Source organism: Calypte anna, chromosome 2 (genome assembly GCF_003957555.1).
Source record: "Calypte anna isolate BGI_N300 chromosome 2, bCalAnn1_v1.p, whole genome shotgun sequence".
In the NCBI taxonomy this organism is placed as follows: domain Eukaryota; kingdom Metazoa; phylum Chordata; class Aves; order Apodiformes; family Trochilidae; genus Calypte; species Calypte anna.
The window spans coordinates 77,292,458-77,318,774 of NC_044245.1; the positions used below are offsets into that span (position 1 = coordinate 77,292,458).

Below are 26,317 nucleotides of genomic sequence, written 5' to 3' on the forward strand. Positions count from 1 at the left end.
AAGCCTTTGGTTACAGGGTTAATTACCTTGCTTTGCAAGTATCAGTTACTGCCAAATATATTTATTTGTTAAAACATATTTGGTATAATAAATATCCTTCTTCACTTGGACATCAGTTGGAACTTAAACTTTTCATTCATCTGCAGACTATTACATAAATCTGACTACTCCCAGATGTTTGTCCAGTTATTTCCTTCTTCTGTACTCTACTGCAGTCCAAGTACATCTGAGAGTTGCTCAGGCAGCAATGACTCTATGTGACTTTCACTTCCCTCCCAAAGCTGCATTATTTAGAATGACAGCTGCTCAAAGCAGTGATTCCCAGATCCTTTTCAGTCACAGTGGGAGACCTGACGTCTATTGAAGTTCAACAGGAAATATTTACAAAACTGGCTCAAGTTTTGGCACTTGGCAGTATTCTCCTAACCACTGCCAGAAGCATTTAATGTGCCCTGTCCCAAATCATTACAGTTTGGGACACACCTCTAGCTTTTGAATGGGCACTGTCGCTCTCCACGTACATTTCAGCACTGTAAGAGTAAGCACTTGACTGCATGCTTTCCTTTACACAGAAGACCACAAAAATGGCATCCCTTACCTTTAGGAATGCCTCCTTCTGTTCCAAGTGTTTGCTTATCATGGGAGTAACGTGATCTGTTTCAGAGTTAGGACCCAGTTTGTCTGCTCCCCCACACCAGTCTTCTTCTCGCTTATATTCTTGTTCCAGGCTTTCCAGCACACTGCACACCTACCAGGAAGGAATCCAACTCAAATATAATTCAGTAAGACAAAAAATTCCAAATTAAAGCCAAATAAATGGAAACCAAATCTATCCCTTACCATAGCTTCTGACATTTTTTGACTGTGACTTGAGAAGGCAACAAATTTTGGCTGTAGGTTTGCAAGCACTGGCCTGCTTATGTGAAACTGCTCAGAAGGCTACCCCTACAGTTGCTACCCCTAATGTTGCTCCCCCTTGTCTGCCTCTGTGACTACATAGTTCAGTATGGGCTTCAGATATGATCACAGAGGACGCAACCCTGACAACCTTCCCCCCTAACACTTCTGTGGACAAGCAGGATGAAACTGATTTATTTCCTCCTGACTCCCACACAAAACCCCAGAATTAACCATCTAAAATATTTCCATTAAAACCTTGATGCAATTTGTTTATGGTCTAAGCAAAACTTCTTGAAACAAGCAGAAATCCAACTCTGCACTGGTACTGTGTGTTTCAGTCTTGAAAATGTTTTACAAGAATTCTCAAAAGTAAGAATCTGAGGAATATTAAAAGGTACAGTGACAGAAGAGGCCAATGAAGATTTGAGTCTTCACCAACCACCACCAAACTCTGGTAGTATCCCATTTTTGAAGTTTGCCAACTGAAACAAAGGGAGACAGACCAATTATCTCGTAGTCTCCTAGTACAACTTGTCTATTTATCACAGCTTCAGTTGAAAGGGACCTCTAAACATCATCTATAATCCAACCTCCCTGCCACGACCAAGAATATTTTTCACTGGAACAGGCCGCTCAAAGCCCTGTCCAATCTGATTTGAGTATTTCTAGGGACATCCTGGGGCAAACACAACTTCTTTGGGAAACCTGCTGCAGAGTCTCACCACTCTCATCATAAAAAATGTCTTCCTTATTAGTGATCTTAACTACCATCTTTCAAGTTTAAAAATGTTGCCCCTTGTCCTGTCACTACAGACCTTGGTAAAAAGCCTTTGCCTTATAAGACCACTACATACACTGAATGACTGCAACACATGGTTCCCCTTTCTAAGGCAGCTAGTAAGAGGGTTTATTTTTTGCATTTTTAATATAACTGCAGTTGTTATCAAATTAGTAAGTATAACCAATTTCTTAAGGCAATGATGTTTCATGGAAATATAGAAGCATAGAATTGTTTTTGTGGGAAAAGACCTTTAAGATGTTACCAGTGTTAAGCTATCACTACCAAGTCCACCACTAAACTATATCCCTAAGCACCACATCTACATGTCTCTTAAATACTTCTAGGGATGGTGACTTGACTGGATCAATCATATGACTCATGATTTAGACCCTTCACCATCTTTGTTGCCCTTTTCTGGACACGCTCCAGCACCTCAATGTCCTTCTTGTAGTGGGGGGCCCAGAACTGAACACAGTACTTGCGGTGTGGCCTCACCAGTGCCAAGTACAGGAGCACAATCTCTTCCTCTCTCCTGCTGGCCACTATTTCTGATACAGGCTAGGATGCTGTTGGCCTTCTTGGCCAAACCAGTGGCTCATCATCAGCTGCCTGTGCCATACAGAATTAACCAAGGCAGACAAAGATCACATAGCATTTCTGTACCTGTTCAGAAGTTTTATAGAAGGCAACAGAGGCATTCACAAGCTTGAGACGGTCTTCCATCTTCAGCATCAGCTGTTGCCAGTGGGAAGCAACCTTTTCTGCACACTCACGGATCATATCCATGTCATAGTGATTAGCCTGCAGCATTGCCTCTGCCTTCTGTTGAACCTGCAGGGCACTTTGATGGGTTTTCTGACAAGAGGATAAAATTCAGGAGTACAGTGGAGCACTTCATTCAGTTCATTTTCCTGAAAACCTCAAAGGCTCACATTCCCACTCTCTCAATGACATTTCTACACACATGCATAAGCATCCATTAGCTAAAAATAACTGTCTAATAATAGTCAATGCATGACTTCACTTATGCAAATACAAAGGAAATAAATCCTGTAGTTTTATCATCAAATCAATAATGTCTAGTAGTTTGCAAGCTATAGCCACTGCACAGCATTAGGTCACAAGCAGCATATCCATGCTGCAGTACACTTTTGTAATTATGTTTCTCAGGCTGATTTTCTTTGTTTCCTCACCCTTCAGGGCGAAGGAAAAAAAATTGGAAAGGTTGTATTTTATTTTGCTTTGATTGCTATTACTGTCCTCACAGCCATACAGCAGCCTTTTGTACATTGGCAGTGAGCAAATGAAGGTGAAGGCATGCAGGACAATACAAAAGATAACTCTATTCATTGTAATCAAATTGTTAACCATGGTTCTCTGTGTAAGCACAGACTTGCCTAAAATCTGGAACCTTTAGCTATAATAAATATATTTAAGTACTGAATGACCCAGGAAACAAAATATTTAAGCTTGCTAATCATCTTTCCTTAAACTGACAAACACCTAGGCATATAATTATTTTTATGCTTAAGGAGTTACCAAAGCTCTCAAAATGAGCAAATATATAGCTCAAACTGTCAAAAAAATATTTTTAGTGAGAGGAAGAAACACACACAAGACTTCACTGAATAGCAGACACACATGAAAGAAGTTACTGCACAACTACTTCTGAAATTTTTTTCCCAAAACAATCATAACTTCAGCTAATCTTTCAACAACAGCAAAGTTGTTAAAAAGATGTGTGCAATATATATCCAATAGCACCTTTAAGCCCCTCAGTCACACATGCAATTTAGTAATACTGCATCCTAGTCTATTTTAAGATGTCTGCTTATTTTTTCAAACATATGAACAATCCAGTAAGTCAGTTTGAAATCTTGGCAGAAGGATGGACCTCCATACAAATTTCAGTGAAATCTACTGTCAAACAAAAAATGAAGGACCATAGAAGAACATACAGAACTGATCCTTGCTGTTCCATTTTTTCTAAAGTTTAAGAATTAGCATTATATTGCTGAATTCTAACAAAGGTAAACATGATTTGCAGTAAAAATCCTGTGAACAAATTTGTTCTGTTCATTATAATGTTTTTATTACTCTTCAATTCAAAAACAGCTATCACTTTACAAAGATGCAAAAAAGCACTAAGAAGATGTATTCATCTGGAACTGCAGCCTCAAAATGAAGAAAAATCCACTTTCTCAGTCCTCTTTGCCATAAAATGATTTTAACAGCATTTCCTAAGCTAAAATATTGTAGTGTGAAAGAGAGGCAGAAGAGACACATCTCCCTACTGCAGTAATATTTACAGGGACTCATGAACACAAGGCTTCTTGGTTATGGTCACTGAAATGGGGCTTTTACCTCTATTGCATGTTGAAACTGCTCGTGTTCCCTCTGTAACTGCTCTGCCTCCTGCAAAGAGCTAGCAGTGATAAGCCCAGCATTTAACATGGACTCCCCATTTCGGATCCAGCCCAAAACCTGTAGCAAAAGAGAAGACCATGAAATATGCAATTCTACTGCCAAGTAGCAAATAAAGCATCATTGCTAAGGATAAAAACATTTAGGGTCACATGCAGTACTGGAATTGTTAATTGAATGATTTACTAATTATATATTTACAGTAAATTACATATTTGATAAGCACAGTCAATAACTTTCATTATGATTTCACTTAGGCGACAACTCCTATCTTTCAGACAACTACTTCACGCTTGTGGTTGTAGTTTATGTTCTGAACAAGACTGTTTCTGAATGCTGTTTCTGCCACCTGGAAAACAGGAACAAATTACAAGCAATATCTGCCTAAGAGCCAGCATCAGTAATGTAAACTGAGGACACACAGCTTAGTGAAAAGTAAGTAAATAGATATGAATAACATTGAGAAAACATGCCCAATGAGTGACTTCTTATTGCTTAGAGACCTTTTTGTTGTGCCTTCTTTGACATGTCTACCAAAACCAGAAGAAACCTCAGGTAGTGAGATGACTCCTAGCATATGCCTATCAATAGAAGGAATTTGCCACCTGAAGGCACCTCCCAACAGATTTGTGCCTTGTTCATTATTCAAGACTAATATAATGGACATCCCACACTCCAAATAGACATTTTTATTACCTTAGGCTTTCTTTCTAATGTCTAACACTTGTATCTCTCTTGCTTTCAATTAATTTTGGTTTTCCTGCCTGTGAAAAACAAAAAATACATTTTCCTCACATAGCTTGATTTTTCACTCTCCTCTCTCCCTGAAGAGCATTACCCAATTCCCTGCTCTAGGCTCCTCTTGTTGACACCAGTTTCTTCAAACTCTTCCACATGAAGTTAGCCACCTTATTTTTCTCACTATGCTTTTATAAGCTCTCTTCAGTTGATAACCATCATTTTGATCAAAACCAAAGTAAAGCTCAGCATAATGCAGGTTGTTCACTGTCACCTGTACAACCTTTTCATGGAACTGCTTCCCAGTCAGTAATTACCCCTGTGCTGTATTTTTTCAGCTGATTACTCCTGACAGTACATCATGCTCTGTATTTATCACTAATAAAAGTCATATCCTTCATGCAATGCAATTCTATCCTACATCAAGATTAACACTGAACTGTAATTCAATGCTTTCTGATGAACTCAAATCCATTTTCCAGCTTCTTTTGCCTTTATCTTAAAATTTAAAAGCATAATTTCTACTCATAACACATAGATTTTCTGTCTGAAAACATGAACTGTTATCTGAACACAGACCTCCACAGATTTTTAAAAAATCTTTGAAATCTGTTTTCCAGTCCAGCGAGTCTCTTAACTTTTGTTACTAACGATGGCTTTCCAGCAAATTATCATTCATGAGAATGTAGTCTCATTTGATACTCTCATTGTAAGCCATGGCCAGAGAGACTGAACAAAGCTATTTTAAAAGTTTTAATAGAAGATAGATCTGTGTGATCTAATTTTTCGCCTTTACCCAGAAGACCTGTTGCCAGAAAGATAGAGGATTTATCAAGTGGAAGCTACACTTAATTAATCTGTGGTAACCTTTGCTCCTGTCCTCACCACTGTTCAGGTTTTATAATCCACTTGTTTCAATATTTTTTCTGGAAATTATGTTCAACTATCTGATTTATAATCCTCCCTTAACTAATTCTTTCCCACTTTTGAGAAGCAAATGTTGCGTTCCAGGCCTCCAGAATCTCACCTAATCTCTGTACATTTGGAGAAGATAAAATAATATCCATGACATTATTTCAAGCAGTTTCCTAGGCACTCTAGGGTGAATTCTTCCTTCAGGCACACTTGATTTTAAAATAATGAAATTAAGGATACTTTCTCTAACCTTTCCTACAAATTGTTTTTAGACCTTTAACCACTGCTAATAATTATGTTAACTCCCAAATCACAGTTAGTTTTTAACACTTACTAAGTAGCTCTAATAACCCTAACTTATAACTAATAACTCTGCAGTGTAGATGTGGGACACAACAGCAGAGGTATAGCTGGGTGCACACTCTGTTCCTCTTGGGAAAAACCACTGGAGCTTTGTAGGGGAGAAGATGGTCCTGGCCTTGGAACAACCTCTTCTTTTGCTGCAAGGAACATGCTTCCAGATCACAGTACAGGGCAAGTGAAACAGACAAGAAAGGAGCTGGGAGTTCCTCAGATAAGACACGTGGGGGGCATTAAAACTCAAGAGAGAAAGCCCAGGTAAGCCTCAGTAGCAAATAAAAAAAGGGAAACTTCAAAGGGAACCAGATGGGTCCAACTGACCAGACAGAAAATACACTGGGAGGAAAGGATTTGTTTGTAAGAACACAGGAGGCAGATGATTTTTTTAAAATGCTGTTATTTTTCTTTTGTCTTATGAAGGCAGTTCTAAGCTCCCTCTCTACTTTCCTAAATAATTCTTCCAGGTACAGTGCAATGAAACACACCTTGGGTTAAAATACATTTAGCCTGTTCCATTGAATTTATTATGAAGGAGGATGCTTAAACAACACCAATTCAAAGCTCCTCTCGACCTGGCATCCCATTATACACAGCAGAAACAACTAGCACTGAATCTGCTAGTCTGAACACACTGATTTGCCCTCCTGCTTGTTGTATATCAGGGTACAAATGCAGAAGCTGGTGGAACTCACAGGAGGAAAGCTGCCAGCAGCACTTTCCTCTTCCTTCTGCTCTCTGACTCAAAGGGAAAACAGACATTAGGAAATGGCAATTCTGCCCTTTTTCCAGAGCTGCTACTCTTCAGTGCTTGCTGGCATATTCTCATCCCCTTGCTGTCTGGGTGGGCCACACACCCTGTCTTTTCCCTCCCAGCTTTCAGTAAGCTGGAGAAGCACCATTAGAACACCAGAAAACTGTGGAAATGAAACAGCATTTCGGATGTTTGGAATTGTCAAGTATGTAGTTCTACAGATAACTGCTTAAGATGACTTCTTTGGACTGATTTTGTGCTCTAACTAAACATGATCACAAGACAAACCTGTTTCAACCTGCTGTCCTAGCTACGCTCTCATATCCATATGGCACTATATGGAGTGCCAGGACACTCTTCCTGAGTAGTATTTTGGGATAATAAGAGCTGAAGCACTGGCCTGTGTTTGCACCAAGCTAAAAGACCTGCATGGGAGAACACACAGGAGCTCAATGTAGTCTTGAGGGTACAAGTTTGTACTTAGGACAAGTAATCTGCACAGATCTGAACACATAGGTATATACCAAAAAACATGATCAGAGCAGCAGACAGCACACAGGGAGTGATTGCAGCAATAAGTAATCCAGTAGCTGTATATTTTAGGTGATAAAAATAAGTTTGTCTGGCAATCATGCAAGTGGAGTTCTGGATGACACAAATATTCTTTTAACCTTTTTTTTCTGCCTCTAACTACTCAACATGTCCCTGCCTTGGATAAAGTGGTTACATTTTCATTTCCATGTTGGTTTTTTTCCACATACTGTTGTCCCTTCTTTCAGTAAGCCTCCTCGTCTCCAGATCTCCTGAGGTTTTCCTACCCTGTAATTTTCTAATCTGGTTTTGCCTTTTGTGCAGCTATTACACATCAAGTTGACAAGGAAATTCTTTGCAGGTTTTCTTTAAACCTCTGTTTGTCTTTTGACCCTTCTGCTTCTTTCTTGTCCTGAGGCTTGATCTACAGAACTTCAGTGCCACAAAGCAGAATGGGTACAGTAATTAAGGGAGAAGCAACAAGGGATGTGTTTCTGTGATCACAAGAAACCTGGGTATATCTGATAAGAATGTGCTAAGCCCTAAGTTTTGCTACCTGTTAGTGAAAAGATTCCTTCCAAGTATTTGATTAAAAAACTAGGCCAGAAGACACTTGTTATTTTTCCAGTTCTTAGTTCAATTTGTTCTACACCTCAAACACCAGACTTGTATCCAGGTAGAAATACAGACTATGAGTGCAAAGTCTAAGCCACATTATTAACAGAGGATGGAGTTTCTTAGGTGCTCAGCTCGAAGTCCCTCCAAAAGTAAGACTACTTACAGTAGAAGTCAGTGTTACTCATCCCTGTAGGGAAGGAAAGCTCTCCAGGAGACATGGAAGACACTGGGGAGGGGAAGCCCAGGGGGTTGGGCAGAGCCATCTCCTACCTGCTTGACCTCTGCCTGGAGGTGCCGCAGCTGCACACACTGCTCCAGGTGCTTGCGATGCTGCTCAGCCGCCAGGTCCAGCTCCTGCTGCTTCTCATGGAGAAATTCCAAGAGGTCCTGCACACGGGTTGCCATGTCCACGTCTCTGTCACAAAGCAGCTCCACACCTGTAATCGGCCAGGTGTTTATAAAATACTTAGAGGTCTCCTAAAGATAAATACCTTGTTCCCATTCTGTTCCACTTACTTCTGCAGTTCCTTATCAAAAATCACCTTAAAACTTCATGAATTTGGTTAAACAAGAATAGTTTTTGCACTCTTTAAAAATGCAAAGTTAATTTTTCTTTTTTTTTTTTTTAAGAAGCCTGAGAATTACTCTGTAGGCATATATGGGTGATAAAAACATCAAGTGAAAGGGTATATGAAACAAAATGGAAGACTCACTACTTGAGAGTTGAAAATTTTGGCTTGAGTGAATTGTTCCAATTAACTATAAAATTAGCTCCCTGCTATTTACTGTAAACTGTACTGACTTCCTGACTGGAATTCCCTTCTTAATAACAGAAATATTTTCAGGTGCTACCAACTCTTAAATAAAAAATTCATGCCATTAAGACCATATTCTAACACTAACAAGTGATTTTGGTATAAAGGAAAAAAAATATCTGTCCACACCTCCACTTTACAGTTAGCCAGTATCTCTGTCATTTTTCCACATCCCATGAAGAGACAATTAGGTAATTCTTACAAAGCTACTGCCTGGAATAGCACGAAGAAACCATCATACCAGATGCCTGCACTTCATTGACATACTGCAACAGATCCTGCCCTTGGTGGATGACATCAAAGGTCAAGTTATTCATGGTCAGGGCTTTGTCTGCATGATGCTGGAGCCTCTGTTCTGCTATTGTAAGATCTTCAGTGTCAAAGTCATTCATCTGCTGAGAGAGCTCATCATTCCAAGACTCGAGGTCTGAAATTATCTAAGGGAAAAAAGAGGAAGACAATGTTCACTTACTCACTAGACAACATATGTTTATTTTCAATGCTGCGCTTAGGATGGAGGTCAGGAACTCTATCTGCTCATTGCTGATTGACCTCACTGGGCAGGTTCAAGATGATTGAGCCATGGGCTTTTTGGAAATGGGTTTTATAGAAGAATCTCTCTTAGAACCACAACAGCTTTCCATCAACGAGTATTAACAACACTATTGGTACCCCTGCCTTGTTTCAGGTGTTCTTTAACCAGTACGCTGCTTGTGAAACAGGTGAAATTATCATGGTTTTATCTTCTTATTAAAAAGCAAATGTTGATCTAAAACATCTTTTCAGTTCTTTAGACTGCATCAAGTAATGATTCATACATCAAGTGCCAGCTCAGCTTTCAATTACCAGTCTTGAGCTCCTTTACAAAAAAGCCAGCTCCACACCCCTCTTTCAGCACCTTTGACTTCTGCCAGACAAGTAAGCAGCACCACTTATCATGACAGGCAGAGTTACTTAGTGAATTGTGCAAAACAGAAAACTATTGCTTTATTACAGTATTACTGTAAAGTCAGAATTAAATTTACTTGCTGAATTAATCAGCATTACAGTATTCACTTCAATTCTGAATTTTACTCTCAGACATAAGATGTCCAGAAGATATTACTGCAACAGTAAATTGTCCTACCCACAGAAGTGTGCTTTTCCTATTCTATTCCAGAACTTGGCTGAAATGTAAAATACTCCCTTTAATTAGGATCTAAAACTGTTTAACCATTTACAGATGATGCTTGCAATCCTCATTGGTCAAATGGGTTCAGTTCTTATGGCAAAGGTTTGATATATCAGTTACTTTATTTCAAAGAAGTCTGACTGATGCAATTTCCCCTCAATCCTGTAACCAATTTTTCCCCAGAATTTTTGTCAGGGGTTTGCCACAAACTACTGCAATTTATTGGGAAAACAAAATTACAGACACCAAGAACCAAGTATGACCTAGCTCCAAAGTTCTACAATTCAGGAGTAGGAAGAACAATCCCTTGTGAACAGTGCTAAATGACAGGAAAACAGCTATTTATCCAGCAAGACACAGCTAAAAGAGTCTCTAAAAGAGACTAAATGGGCACTAGCAAAGTGACTGGCTTCATATATATTTAATCAAATTCATTTGGTATCAGCAAAGGGAATATGTCACTAGACTTTCGAAGTGGTTAATCAGAGCTATGAAATTATTGAGATAGTAGAACTACAAGATAAACTCCAGGAAAACAAGCCTTGTAGAAAAATATAAGAATTGGGGAGAGACAAAGTTAAATAATCAGTTTCTCTTAATGGTTCCTTCCCATTCTGCTCACACCATTCAAAACAGACACATCAAGCAATTGTTTTCAAAATTATGGCATCAGTGACTTCCTATTTTAAAGATGTTCTGCAAAAATTCTGTTTGATTTACTAAGCATTCAAGTTTTGCATTGTGCCCTGATGGGAGATACCAAACACTTAGCATAGCTATTTTCAATTCCTAACCTCTTCATCTTGTAACTCTATACCAGAGTGAAAACAGGCAGAGTGAAAACAGTATTCCCATGTTTCAAGGGGAATACTGAAAACAGAAAAGATGATGGAGAAGTGATGCAGAAAGACACACAGAACGAGGACTTTTTAATCCAATGCTTAAATCTTCTTTGCTCCATCTAAACATTACACACACAGTCTATTCATGTATTATGAGTGTTTTCCTCTTTCACAAAATCCTTCCCCAAATTTCTTACTTCCTTTTTACTTGGTCCATGCCCAGCATGATTCATCACCTCTCTCTGCTCTTCAGCTCCTTTTAACTGACCTGGAGTATTTTGAACTTCAAACCTGCCTAACAGTTCAGCCTGAGTAATTGCTTACTTTCAGCTAACCCCCTTCTCAAAACTGTGGTCATTCATTACCAAAACATTTAGCATGTTTCTTCAAACCACTCACTGCACTATGGAGGTTCTCACAAATCAGATCTACCATTTTATTTTCATTGGGTTAGGTGGTTCAAACTGAAAAATCTGTGCATTAAAGAAGTTTTGAAAGAGATTCACCATCATAATCTTTCACTGTCTTTCTAAAGACCATTAAAAAGTGGGTGTTGTTATGAAAACAAATCCAGTTCATCTCTCTTTAAAACACTCCAAAACCTTACCTCTCTCACTATAAAACTGAGCAGACATAAAGCAATAAACACTATAAGCTCACAATGGCAGATTGCTGTGGCTCAGTGTCAGCATTTTTACAACAAAATGGTTTAAGCAGATTGTAGTCACTATGTCCTCTCAGACTGTCCTGCAATTCACTGTGCCTGCTATGAACTACAGGTAGTTTGAAGAGATGACAAACATGTGTCACCTCTAGCCAAGATGTTTCAGTGATACTGCCCCTAAACAACAACAGTAAGCATTATACTTCTTTCCATTTTACTTCATGAAACCCGGGGGTTAAGATCATGTCCCATCCACTGTCTAAAGCAATGTATACAAGAGTAAATCCCTGTCCCCTTCAGAACACCAGGAAGCCCATGATTTAAATAAACAATGCCAGCGTGGTCCTGAACTAGTTAAAAAGACAGTAAGTCAGTGCACATCACAGCTGGAGTTCCTAACAAAGGCAGCAATTACAAAGACATCCTTATATTTTTATGGCAGTAACTTGATGGCTCAAGATTATCTATTTCAGCCATTGCACCCACTGTGCAAATCTGAAAAGCACACAGGGCAGTGTTAAAACAAAAATAACACACATTAAGCACCTTCTGCCCACACTCTCCAAGGCTTTCCCTTAAGTTCTGCTTTACAAGCAACACGTCTAGAATGTGCAGGGTCCTATTTTATTTTTAAAATTTGGTCATGACAATTAGCACTAAACAAACAGAACAAAGATGAAATGAATGACTAAGAGACATCTAAAGAGACTGAATCACAAAGTAACATTGCTCCCAGGAAATGGACAACCCAGAACAAACACATTATAACTACTTACCATAGCATGTGTTCAGGAAGCTCCCAGTGGAGTGTGAGCTGCCTGACATCCCTAGGTTTTAACAAATGTAAAGGTAACACTGACAGGGCACAAGACAGTTTAATGCAGAGGGGATGCAGGCTCTTCCACACTGAATGGGAAAGGAAGAATGAACCACTGGTCTCTTCTCAGAAGGATCTAACTAGCATTCCTTGTACCAACTGAGAGTTACCCAGGACCTGGAAAATGTTATGTGTTTGGGAGAAAGAAAAGAAGATGGGAAAGGGACAAGAGTTATGTCTGCAATCCAGCACTTTGCATCCTTGCTTTTTCAGCTGTATGACTTAACAGACATCTTGTAAGTATGGTCCAAAAATAGAGTCGAGATAAAGCTGCAAGTTGAAAAGTGTGTGGTATGCACTGTGTGGAGTCCAGCCACAGGCACAGAGGCATTTAAGTTACACACAACTAAAAATGCACAGGCACAGATGAGATACAGACATTTCAGGCTGTATACACTGCCACCAGTGTTACCTTCCCACTGGCTAGGTTCATACACATCTTCCTTGTGCTATTGATCAGCCTATCAAGGGACTCTTGGAGTACATTTTGCTCCTTCTTGCCTTTAGCTAATTAAGGTGTCCAAAAAACAGTCTTTTCAAATAACTCACAAACAATGGCACTTAAAAGCCTACAGAGGCTAGAGAAGGTCAGGTTCATATGCCAAGAGCAAGGGGGAAAAAAGAAACAGTGCTGCAGTTGCAGCAGTTTCAGAAGAGCAGGAAAATCTGAAAAGGTGCAGTATCAAAACAGCAACTGAAAGAAACCAAGTATTTTGTCAGAGAATAATATAGGAATAGCAAAGACAAGGAGAAAAGGACTAACCCTGCAAGCAGATCTCTACCACTGCCCCTAGAAGCACAGCTGCACAGTAATGATCCTGCAGTCCCCTGCTAGGGGGACTCTTTGTCCCATTATAGCTTGTGTTATTTTGCAAGCAATAAGATAAGCTAGAAATGGTACTCGCCTTCCAGATAAACTGTCCTCACAGGATGCTCCCCTGACTGAACTGCCCCTATAGCCAAGTCTTAATTGACTGGGCCAGTCACACAAAATCCAGGACAAAGGAGGAGGTCAAAACAAGGTCTGCAAGCTCCTAGCTGGCATCTGGCTCCTCCTCAATATCATGTTACTTCAGCTGAGCTTCTGCTTTCAAACAACTGACCTGGAACTAGTCCCTGCATTTTCTTCCCGGAAGTTTCCAAACAGATGTCTGCCTTCAGGGAGAAGGAAAAGAGAAGAATGCTTTGCTGAGGAAGCAGAGAGAAGACATGGCACAGAGGCAGCAAATCAACATTTTGCTGAAGACACTCTGCAGTCAGTGTGATTTTGTTCCCTGAAGGGCTACTTGGCAGTCTCAAAGAAGTATAATTTTTGTTTCCAAGTCATATAAACAAAGAACACCAACTCTTTTGACGAGCTAATTGGTACTTTGCTTTGTGTTTGATATTCTGAAATGTAAAGCATGCCAAGCGTCAGTTTCTGAAAAAGCAAGACCTGCCAAGTTCAGATATGTGGTTTTCCACTGAAAAATCCTATGGCCATCTCAAAAAAATATAAAAACAAAGCTGCAGAGCAGGGCTCCAGCAGCCAGCTTTCTGCTCTTGTGCAGTACTGGGTCAGGTAACTTACAGCAGACAGCAATCACCTTAATCATGAATTTCACTCAAACCTTTAACCCAATTCTTCCATTAATTTTCTTGGTATATGCTTTGCTCCCCATGGCTGCCATTTCCCCAGTAAAGGTGTTTTGAGAACATCAGACAAACCCCATTGAGCAACGCAGATGATTTCTGCAGAGACAGTAAAATTCCTGACAATCCTGTCAGAGGGGATACATTCCGTCTTCCTCCACACAGAGCAGTCATCCAACTAACTCTTGCAATCACACTTTCTGATAAGCCTTTTCCTTGCATTTTCAAGACATCTATTGTCACACAGCCAAAGCAGCAATCTCCCTGCAGGCTAGTTTCACCTCCTCAGTGGGAACTGCAAAATGGAGAACCTTCTTAGTCTTCCTTTACCCCAGTCACTATTACCGTACAGCACACACTCTCACTTCCTCTATGGACAGGGACCAGGAAACTGTGTCTGCCTATTCCTGCATTGCTCCTAACAATGTGCTTAGCTAAAGCAGACTTGGATAGTTGTATCCAACCCTGGTTTTAAGGGGAGGGGCACAGGGGAAGGAGAGAAAGAAGTAAAAAAAAAGGGGAGAAAGGGGGAGAAACTCTCACTTTTGCTGACTGCCTCTTTGCCCTTACACCATTCATACCTAACCAACAACTGCAGCGTTTACTATGTACAAACAAAGAGATGAAATTACCAGTGTAACTCCTGGTTTCCAGAGTCTCAAGACAAGCCATTTGTGTACTCAAAACAGTGTCATTTAGCAATGGATAACCCTGAACCTTCTGAGGCACCAACTCAGTTTCAGTCACTATGTACAGCGCTGGTGGTTTCACAGAGGTCATATGATCAACTTGGCTGAAGCTTTATAATGTAATTTTGTTAACCCAAGCTCCATGGAGAGTTTCACATTTGTTTCTAAGCATGCCACTGCACACGAACAGAAACTTTCTAACTGATAAGCTGCAACCCTCTAACAAGATTTGGAGTGGTCTCAAAACTTCCTTTGAAAAAACTGTTTTGCAGGGGTGTGGCACTACTGTGTTTTTCATTATTTTCAGAGGTGGGAAACAATCTTAAAAAAAGACAGCCCATACAACATCCTGAAGATTAAAGCTAGGTCCTAACACCACTTGCAGCTGTCAACTGAAAAAAGGACTGCTAAATTGGTAAGGAAAGAGAAAAGGAGTGTTAACACATTGCATCAGTTTAGGGGGTTTGTACTAAACCATCTTGCAAGTTGTATTCATATGAACTGTAAACATCCCAGTTATATCACAGTAGCTTGATATTCAAACCAAGCTTGGCAGTTGAAGTAACTGGTACATTACAATTTCACAAAACACTTGCATAAAGACACACTGGGACCAGTGAGAGCTGGAGTTGGTATCATGAACCTCAGCTTTGCAGTGTCCTGGCACTCTCATATATAAGACAAAAGCCTTAGTTCAGGTAAGAGCTAAGTCAACCAGTCATTTGAGCTACATGCCAATGCAACTACACAACCATCTCAGCACAAACATTCCTACAGGAGAGGAGAAGTTAGTACAGTACAACTCCAGTAGGTACTCACATCTATTGCATCTCTTTCAAATATGCGGAGCTGCAGAAACAGCTCCAGCTTGATCTTGCGTTCTTGAAAAAGTTCCTCCATCTGAGACTGTGCCTCATCCAGCTGCTGCAGGACTGTCTCTATGTGGGTGATTGAGCTGTTATGGGGGGTTTTATTACTAGAAATGGCAGAATCCCTATTCAAGGCAGAGAGAGGGGTAAAGAGGAAGGGAGAAAGAAGGGAAGATAAAAAAAAAAAAGCATTATTGAAAATACCCTGTAAAATTTGGATACTATACATGAGCACAAAAATCTAAGACTGTTTCAATGGGTCAGTGAAACTGATATAACATGAAAGTCAATATGTACAGTCCAAATTATGCTTTAGTACTTGAAAAAGCATTAGGAAATTAGATTACTTTCATTTTTTGACTAATTCAACATATAAGGACATTCTTTAACAGGAATAATAACATTTAAAACCATAATCAAACCCTTACATTGTGAAAAGGAAGTGGCATATGATAGCTATTTACTGAAACTGAAAAAAAAAATTCAAAATTAGATAATAAAAAAATTATCTTTGCTTTAGTATGAAACCCACAAATTCAGATATGATATCAGCTCTCACAGCTGCAGGCCAAATTTATTTCGCAAATAAATGGACAGCAAACTGACAGTTTTTACTACAATAAAGTTAGTCTGCAAAACGATTTCAAGTATATAAAGACTGCTTCTCAGAACACAAAAAGCTGTGGAGCCCTGCGTGTCAGGCTACAAAAAACCCATACGATTACTCTTATCACAAAAGTAGCTAAAGTAAACAATTCTCCTTCTTGTGGAGGTAGTGTTTACAAGCTGAGCTTCCTGTAAACAGAGGGTTAGAGACCATCAGTGTAGCATGAAACATCATTGCAGTCCTAATATTTACAAGTTTTATTTATAGGTCATATCTTCAAGTCATCATGTCCACCCTCAAAACAGAAGGGCTTCATAGAACATCAGATGTACACCAGAAGAGATTTAAAGAAAAGTTTGTTTTACCTTAGCTGCTGTATGAGATCTTCACCTTCTTTTATGACATTGACTGTAACCTGCAGCGTGGTCTGTTGTTGTTGACCAAAACGTTTAATGAGGTCTTGGACAGCCTCCACAGACTCAGCATAGACATCATCAAGCAGTTCTTTCTGTAGCTCTTCAAGCCATGTCCACAGCTAAAGGAGAGGGGGGAGAAAAAGAAATGTTAAGCTCCAGGATCAGGCAATCACTATTCCCAATCAAGCTCCCTGGATAATAAAAACCAGACTGAGGTGGGAGGGAGAAACAGGATTTGTTTCTCTTCACAGAAAAATGCCATCCTCAATTTAGTAAAAATGAGCCTTTGTTTCAAATAAGGTTTTTGCTTCTTGGAAATACCAGGAAAGCTTTTGCCGTGTTGCTAAGTCACCCTTTCTTTCCCATTTTCCTTCTAGAGCACCGAGTGTATCCGACTGAGCAGCACAGAGTTCATAGCGAGAATCCCATCTGCAGCTCTGCGAGAGAGTCCCCGGGAGGGAAATGCTATGGTAACACTCCCCGAGAGAAGGGAGGAAGGAAGGAAGGAAGGGAGATGTATTGTAGCCACCATCAAATTTACACTGCCAGGCTGACACATGCACGCAGATAACGTAACGCTTTTCAGTGGCCTTCAAAAAAAGGAAAAAGGAAAGGGCATTTCAAGAAAACAAAATACAGACAGGAATCGGACGTGGCAAGCTATTTTTCTGTCGTGATATCTACAGCTAGATATCTTGATTTCAACCTATTACAACAAAAATCATTACAAGTAATTTTACCACTTATTTCTGTGTTTCCCCCCTACTTAACACATGCATGTACTCCTGTTTAGAACTGCCTGTGTGTTATGGCTTATGGAAAAATCTATTGGCATGTGTCCTGGTTTAAGCCAGTGTTAAGCCATGACAGTATGCTAGCCAGGTATCACTCCTGGGCACGTGAACCCTATTGTGTTCTTTTCCACAATTTCATCAGGCAGGCTGCTGCATCCCAAGATCTGTGTGAAAATTACTCATCAACACAGCCATCTACTGTGGAACTGATAATAACAATGCTAAAAGCAAGGGCAGCACAGCTGACTCCTGCAGCACTAACAGCACAATGGAACAGCTACTCTCACAGGAAGCATCCACACTGGGTTCCTCCTCTGTTTTGCCACCACATCACAAACCTTGTGATTCCAAGAATGAGGATTAAAGTTTGTTGGCTTTTGTTTTTATCCCGAAAGTATAAAGTCTGCTCTGATTAAAATTACTAAAATCTGTTGTCTATATTTTAATCTTTGCATTTATGCATTTTAGAAATACAAGTAGGCTTTATTAACTTTTAACCAAATTAAAAGGTTACCCTAGTTAATACAGGCAGTAAGCAATCAAAACTGGCTTAATTTCAAAAGAGAAAAAAAACACTTTTCTTTTTGCTTTGCTTGACATTTTATACAGATATACCCATTTCATGCTGATTCTTGTATAATGCTCTAATCATAAAGGTTTCTGTAAGGAAATGTAGCTACATTAAAATAAAATCTTCAGTGAAGGATTCTAGATTTTGATTAATTAGTTCCTTTGAAGCTTTATTTTTAAACAAACACCAGCTTTTATTACTTAGTCTTACATACCTCCTGAAGAAGGTTTTGAGTTAACCAGGCTAAATGTTAAGCTTTCACAAATTCAGAAGAATTAATGACTTTTAACCAAATTCTTTTCTACAAAACTACAACGCTCCTTGCCCCAAAATAGAACTGCCTATTCATACACACTTCATTATTCTGACTACTCATATGCTTCAGAGACAATGCCTGTCACAGATTTGAATGCATCTCCATAGCCATAAAAGCTACAAGCACAAGCCAAAACAGTCAGTCTTGTATAAAGCACCACAGATCAACAGAACTCAGAAAGTGAGTCAAAAGCACCCATCAACAATCATCCCAGAATAACCCAATGCAGCACCATTTTTTTTTTTCTACAAATGCATACCTAGGAATGCAAATTTCACTGAGACAAATGCAACTTATAAAAAGAGAAACCTGACAATATAACCTGAAAATTTTACTCCAATTTCAGTACCAAGCAGCTATGTTGTTATTCCTCTCTTAGCTTACAAAATTTATAGGACACTGCTAGACACCTTCCAAGTGATCTAGTGTGTACAACCAGTGCAGCTTTCAACTGTTCAAATACATTAATTCTATACTAACATTTTGTTGCTGACTATGTCTCAAAAGGCCCAATTTACAAAAAAATTTATTACAGACAAACTGGAATTAAAACCATTTTGAGTCACTTGGACTCAAATTTGAGTTACAAGTTTGCCCCTTGACTCCCTTACAAGCACCTGCACCATGGCTGAAGGAATGTCTAGAGAACCACTTCAGTTTTTTTCCAACATGACTTTTCCAGCTAGGTTGTGTCACACCTGCACAAGAGACACCTCACTTCTGTATTTCTTCCTGCTCATACATACTGCAGCCACTTCTTAATATATACTTCTCCACTGGGTGGAGAGGTCCTGGCAGGAGCCTTAAAACTGTTGGATTGGTTATGGTCTCTGCTTGTAAATATTTCCCTTAAAGCTTACACTGGATGCTAGAGATCAGTGCAAAGAGCAAGTATACTTTTCCTCCTGAGTGGCCAGTTCAAAACAACATCACCTGCCTACAGAGAGCACAAAGTCTCTGCATTTGCCTCATTCATTAGCTGAATTACCCACTGCTTGGGAAGGAAAAACATTTTGCAAATGTGCAGAAAGAGAAGGATAGTAATTAGTATGCATTGCTTGCCTAGCTGTGATTCATATGCTGTTGAAAGTGGAACAATTTGAGCCATTTCTGAAGTGAATAAACAGTGACACTTTCATAGCAAAAGTTACTCTAATATATTACCAAATAAGCTTTTGACACTTTTCTGCTAAGTAAATTTCTGACAAAACAGCTTCCCCTTAAAATAATCTTTATGTTTATACACAAAAATTAGAATAAAGCTAACACAGAAGAAAAAAAACCTGTCAGGTTATTAAAGCTTGATAGAAATCCATGCAGTCACTGAGAAGAACTTACTTCATAATGGGTGGCATCAGCCAGCTGGCTTTTATCCAGCTCTAAAATGAGAATGAACACTGGGTATACTGGAAATTACATCCTCTGCCTTGTTTTTGGATACAAAACTAAGGGTGAAAACAGTAAAAGGCTTCATAGCAAAAGAAAGTGAACTGTTTACAGCAGGGGATGAACAAAGACTGAAGCTTACCCACTCACGTTCAGCAGTGCAGAACTAGAGATTTTATGGTGCAATGATTTTCTGAAGTGACACATTATTCCATAAAAGAGACTTTGGCAACAAAAATCCAGTGTTGGAAAAAAAACTCAAACAAAAGCATCATCAAAAAACTATTAACTTTCTCTCAGTGTGAACTTCTGAGCAATCTCCAGGCACGTCTTTTTTTCTGCTCTCTGTAGAACAAGCAGCATGAAGACCTCTAAACAAACCAGGGAGTCCTATGACCTCAGTAAGAACTTTATCAAGTGGTAAGAGAGCTCCAACATAATCCAGTCACAGAAGGAGGCTCCTCTGCTCTTTTCATCTGCTCTTGACATCTTATCAGAATTAAAGTTGGAAGAGGAAATCACATTCTGAATCCCTGACAGGCAAATATTTCATCCAGCAGATTTTTTTTTTCTTGATCTAAATATAGCACAAACTAAGAAACATCTGCTTAAATGAGCCAGCATCCTGTGCTACCTCTTTCCTAAGTTCTTGGGAGCATGCCATTAGTCACTGAGATGGTATTATTTTAATTGTCTGAAACATCCTGGAAGTTTCAGTATTTCCATCATGGGCCTCTCTCTATCCATTTAAGTCCCATCCTTGCAATCTCATGAAAGAATGCAATTAACTAAGACCTTACAGTATTTTGCCAAATATAAATCAGAGAAAATTATTTTTTATTAAATATCTTCCCAAGCACACAGTTATTTTATTAGGATAAAATATCTGTCAATCTTTTGCAAATTATTTTCTTTTCTATTTTTATAATCATATCTTTCAGATATTCAGGCAGCCTTTTCAGCAGGGTAAGACAAAGTAAGGCACACAGTTTCTGCATTTTAAAACTGCCAATTCTTCTTTTTTGACCCTGACCCCCATTACAGTGCTGTAGTATATTTCTTGCCACAGGCACACTTGTTGAAGGAACTATTTTATTTATACAAGGCCAAATGTTGCAACAGTATTCCCTAACACTTGAATCTGGGCACAAAAAGGGGCTCTTCTGTGTGTGTATGTGACTGTGAGCTTTGGCTTTCAGGACAGTAGACAAAAACTTCATCTTTTTAAAAACAAAAAGTGTAAGATAATAAACGCTTGGGAGTGTGTCTTACAGTGATATTTAAGACACTAAATGAATGGATATTCTTTTAAAATTAGATTTAATATATTAAAAGGCCTCAAATATCCCTATCTATTCTACAGTTAAAATGGAATAAAATCATCCTTGAAGAAACATTGTCTCTCACATCTTCCTATCAACTACCAGTACCTGTTAGCATTTGTCCTATTTTTTAAATTAAAAAATAAAAAAATTCTATACTATAGCTTTACAAAGTTTGGAAGCCTATTCCTGCCTCACTTCTCCCAAGTACTCCAGTGCTATTTCAATAATCTCTGTACTTTTTTTCAAGAAAAGCAGCTAGAAAAAAAAACACGAGAGAAAACCTCTATTGAGTAACTGGATCCCAGTCCTACAAAACCAGTAAACCACAACACACTTGATCGTGATGCCACAGAATGCTTCTGTTATTTCTGATTTAAAAGCCATCCTCTTCCACTCTCAGGTTCAAGATGACCAGCACATCCAAACACTGACCAGAGACTGCACTTCATATATGTGTCCAGGCCCCTCACACTGAGTATTGCTGTGCTATAATGACACGATAAAAGTACCAGAGATGCACAAAAACCCAAGGAACAGTCTTCACATTTTGTTGAGGACATCCAAAAGCTGCCCTGCTGCCTGGAAAGGGCACACAGAGAAGCAGGAGTCCTTATTATGACATCCATACTTAGGCTGCAGACCTCCAGCTCAGAAGACTCAAGTATTCAGGAGTGACAAACAGAAGAGCAGGTCTCTCACCTCAGGATCCACCCTGGCACTAAACAAATGAACGGCTACGTGGATGGACACACTTCTATAGGGGATAATGCAAAGGAGTGAGTATTTCTGGCTGGGAGTTGTGAGAAAAAGTGAGACCATTAATCTGCAAGCTTTTTTGAATCAAATGCACATGCCTCATAGATAGATGTGAATGAATCAGTAGCATTTAGGTCAGAGCAAGGCCTCCTCAGCCTTCTCATGGTCTGACACTGACACCCTCAAAACAATACCACCTTCCTTGAAGAGCCTGCACAGACTACAGTTTCATTACTTTTGTTTAGGAACAGTGAGGTTTCGCATTTGAATTCTTAGCCAATTCCACTTCCCTTTTCTTTGTTTCAATCTCAGTCTGTTCTGGTGCAAAGTTTAGCTTGAGTAAGATAAAAACAACATGAAAAGAGACATCATCTAGCAACACCATTAAGCATATTGTGTATACATAAAAAAACACTCTGAGCTACTTTTTAATCAACTTGTTGGAATCCACACAAAAAGTTATATCCAAAAAGCCAGCAGGCTCTTAAGAGATTATTCTCTTCCACATACAGGCAGTCTGATCTGTATTCCCACACTTGACTCCAGTTAGGAAAATATCTGTTGCTCTACTTTGGCACTACTACAAACACCTGGCTTGGCCGGGATTCCAGGCTTCCCACTCATAGGTGCTGAGGGAGACATTTCAGAGAGACTGTGTGCATGTACGTCCGTATGTATATGCTTGGAAGAACATGAACCCAGCACCAAATTCCTGTTCATCTCTACTTGGTGACAGATTCCCTAACAAAGACTACTGTGAATCTTGCTCCTATGTTTTGCACGCAACTTTTTATGATAACTGTTTATTTAAGAAACTTTTTTTTTATAGGTGCAATTATTTTTCTCACTTTGTCTCTCCCCATACTAAATGTCAAAAGGCACAAAAGCCATGAGGGATTCAGTGTCTTACAACTGTCAAACATTTCAGATGTTCTGTTACTTTTTATCCATCCTCAAGCTAGGAACCTGCCAGACTACAGTACTTTCCAATGCAAAGATTCTGATAGGGATATTTATGGTCCCAAACACTTTTAAAGCTTGCTAGTACATGGCTTATCTTCAGTACATCACTTACTGAAAAATTTGGCTCATACATTGAAATTTATCATTTCGCATTGGACCTACAAATCAGTGTTCACAACTTTAAAAATTTAAAACTAGTAGTAACATAACAGCATGGAATCACAATTTTTATATATAGTAAGCATCTGATTGTCTTGGATCACCATTAAGCAAAATGACTAATGACAACATCATTACATAATGTTGTAGTCCTGGCTTCTCTGAATACATAATTATTTTTTTCTCTCCAATGAGATATGAGGCTTATTGTGTTTGGTCCATCAGGAGTCTGAGAACTTACATGTTGTTTTCTACTGTTTGTAAGCAACAGGGAGCTCTAGCACCTGGCTACAGAACTTGCTGAAGATGGCCAGCATGTCCAACGTGCATCATAACAGGCTGCTGCACATACTAAGCAGCTGCTCTGGGCACAGGTATAGCTAAATTCTGTTACTCCCAGGATGTGTCAAGCCTATCTACTGCTTTTGTGGGAACCACCACTGCTTCTGAAAGCACAAAGCTGATTTACTAAGCATGAAGAGAAACAATACTGAGCAGACACTGCAGGGTTGCTGCTTCCCAGGGAAGTAGGGAGAAGTTGCAAGCAAATTCTGTGTCAAGGATAAAGGTTAAGTAAAACTACAAAGGACAAGCAGGGATTGGATGGATATAGAAGCCAGATTTCAAAGCCTCAAAACAGCCGATAACCAAGGTTACCAGTTTTTCTCAGCTTTGTGGCTCCTTCCAAACTGTAACAAACAGGGTTTCTATTCTTTATGCCTATTTTTTAGGCCAGAAAAACACAGAAAAGATACTTAAATAATTGACAGGCACTGGTGATGTTTCCCTTTGGTTTGATTGTTTGGTTGTTTTTTTGTTGTTTTTTTTTAACAACCAAAACATCTCCTTCCAGTTCAACAACTAACACATTATCCTACTACTATCATCTCTTCACCAGCAAAGCATGCACATTAATTTCATCACTCCACCATACAGCAGGAAGGTTACATGCTTACAGGTATGCACTAATTTATTCAGCACCTTCCCACATCCTGCAAGAGAAATGCAATTCTCCTGCCAACAAGGCATGGATGACTTTCAGGGCATTTTTATCTTCCATCTGCTTTGTGATACCTTCTCAACACTCCACACGTGTGTTTGATAACAAACACGCTCTTGAAAACAGATCAGAATACAGACAGCACAAGACAGCTTTGAGCTTGCTATTTCTTTGCACCTTAAGCAGAGGAACTAGACTAGTAAATATCACACACCTGCCTCACTCTCCCATCTACATTTTTAAGTAGGATGCAAATAAATAAAAATAAGTAAGTGCTCTTTTTAATTTTCCCTGCATTATTAGGTATAGAGGTCAGCCACATGACAAAAGAAAAAAAAAAATCAACATGTATACATCAGCCATAGTACTGATGTACAGTACTTTGCCAGGCTGCAAAGAGGCTGCTATAGTTACAGCTGTATGCACTTACAGGGTCACAACAGTATCAATTTTCTGTACGAAATAAATCAATACACAGAGTTATTTTTCAAGAAAAAATTATTGTATAGGGGAGCAGTGGCAACATTCCAGCACATCTGGATCAGCCTCCCAGAATTACTCAGTGACTCAGATCAGTCTGCCTTCTGGTGGTTTTTTGACTTTTTTAAAGCCCTTTCATTGCAAATCCTTTTACAGTATCTGTCTTTCATCACTACAGCTGACTGTATCCATTTAAATGCCATTCCAGTTGCTGCTTTTGTTGCTAAGATAAACAGGTAATGAGGAAAGCTACAGAAACAATGAACATATTTCAGCAGCTGACTTCTTCTGTGCTTCATAACAGGTAAGGGAACAGCACTATGTGCTTAAGAAAAATGAATAAAAGATGTTGCCCTCTAAGAAAAGCTCACTATACACAATTTATGTTTTGTTTAAAAAAGCAGAGTCCTAGGAGATTATTGGCAAGGAACCACCTAACAAAAAGCTGATGGGGGAGCTATATACTCATGTCCAGAACTAAAAAGTAATTCAATCCTGACCTCCTTCAAAGACTAGGTCTTGTGCTTTTGTTTTAAGTGCAAAAAAAATGCTTCACACACAAAAAACTCCCAGCATTATGCTCAAGGTTTTGCTAAAGAAGCTACTTTGAATACTATCCTTCCCCACTGAGCAGACCATTTCTTGATGTAGGCTGAAGGGAAAGAAGACACATGGTCTGACATGCTTTAGTGTTTACCTAGCTTGAGCAGTGATAAGATTTAACATGAGCTCTAAACAGAAAGGTAATTCACATTTGTTGAAATTTGCCAATCAGAACCTTTTACTAATGTTTTTATTCTTGTTCTAGCTTACCGATGTTTCATGATCTTATAAAATCCTATAATCTGAGTTCTGAATCAGAACAGAAAAATTATGTGGCTGAAAACTAAGTGTGTTTGGCAGAATTTTTTTTTCCTGGTGTATCAATTCAATCTTTGAAGATTAAAAGTTGCAAAACATAAGGCAAACCATTGTCACTATGAGACAACCTCTTCAGGATGTGAAGAGCTATCAATACAAGAGAACAAAATACAATGTGTAAAACACAGAAAAGAAAACAATCTCTCTGGGTAGCAGGGTTGCTGTAAGTAGTCTTGTGCTTCTGTGCTGCATTTCAGTCTCCTGAACCGTGTCTGTTTAACCACGTGCCTGACAACTCAGTTTATTACTCCAGAGAGCTGACTGGATTTAAAAAAAACTTACCAAAACCAAAAGTGCACAGTATTTCACTACCACCTCAGCTCCTGCAACGCTGTCTTTTAGCTTTGAGTTCCCTGATCTGACCCTCCCCCCAGCTTCCCCATGACTGAACAAGCACGTGTACTTCCACAACGGAGGTAGAAGCTGCTCCTGAAAGTTAAACACTTTTAAAATAATAAATAACAAAGCCCACAAAAATCATTATACAATAGGGGTTTCATGACTTCCTATGGAAAGATTCTAACATGCTGGAGAGTAATGGTTTTAAGACTTCAAGTTACGACCAGAACTTAATAGCCGTTTTACCTCTTTAACATGAGTATGAAAGGACACAGACATGTCCAGCAGGATCTTGCGTTGCTCCACACGCCTTACAAAATCCTGTATCCGGTCTTCCAGCTGATGGGCAGCTTGATAGATTTCCTCTGGGTCACACTCTCCAGTCTGAGCGAGCTGTTCAGCTGCCTCTAGGAGCTTATCTGCATTGGTGTACGTGTTCTGTAAAGAAATAAGTTAGTTGCACTGGATTAAATGGAAAAAATTCAGACAATATATTTTAAAACCACTCCACTAACGAAAACAAAAGGACAAAAAGGCCCTTGGATTTTATTTTTTTCCTTCTTTTTTTTAAAGGTAGTAGAATATAATCTTACTAAACATGTTGTTCCATTTGTAAATACTTCTGTATTTAACTGTGAATAAATTAATTCATTAGCTCCTTATTTATGTCTATTCAAAAGTCACGTTCATTGAGCATTGGGTGCCTA

At 39.1% G+C, this 26,317-nt stretch overlaps 1 protein-coding gene across 1 annotated transcript in view; it reads right to left on the minus strand.

Annotated features, from left to right (window-relative positions):
- The window catches only part of TRIO (trio Rho guanine nucleotide exchange factor), a 247,646-nt gene that overhangs the window by 106,258 nt on the left and 115,071 nt on the right, over window positions 1-26,317 (minus strand). The window contains exons 11-18 of the mRNA XM_030446293.1: window positions 25,857-26,048; window positions 16,550-16,719; window positions 15,528-15,702; window positions 9,075-9,270; window positions 8,289-8,455; window positions 4,046-4,165; window positions 2,345-2,536; window positions 599-748 (exon numbers count right to left, since the gene is read on the minus strand). Coding sequence (XP_030302153.1) covers window positions 599-748; window positions 2,345-2,536; window positions 4,046-4,165; window positions 8,289-8,455; window positions 9,075-9,270; window positions 15,528-15,702; window positions 16,550-16,719; window positions 25,857-26,048 — 1,362 coding nt within the window. The remainder of the gene's footprint in view (window positions 1-598; window positions 749-2,344; window positions 2,537-4,045; window positions 4,166-8,288; window positions 8,456-9,074; window positions 9,271-15,527; window positions 15,703-16,549; window positions 16,720-25,856; window positions 26,049-26,317) is intronic.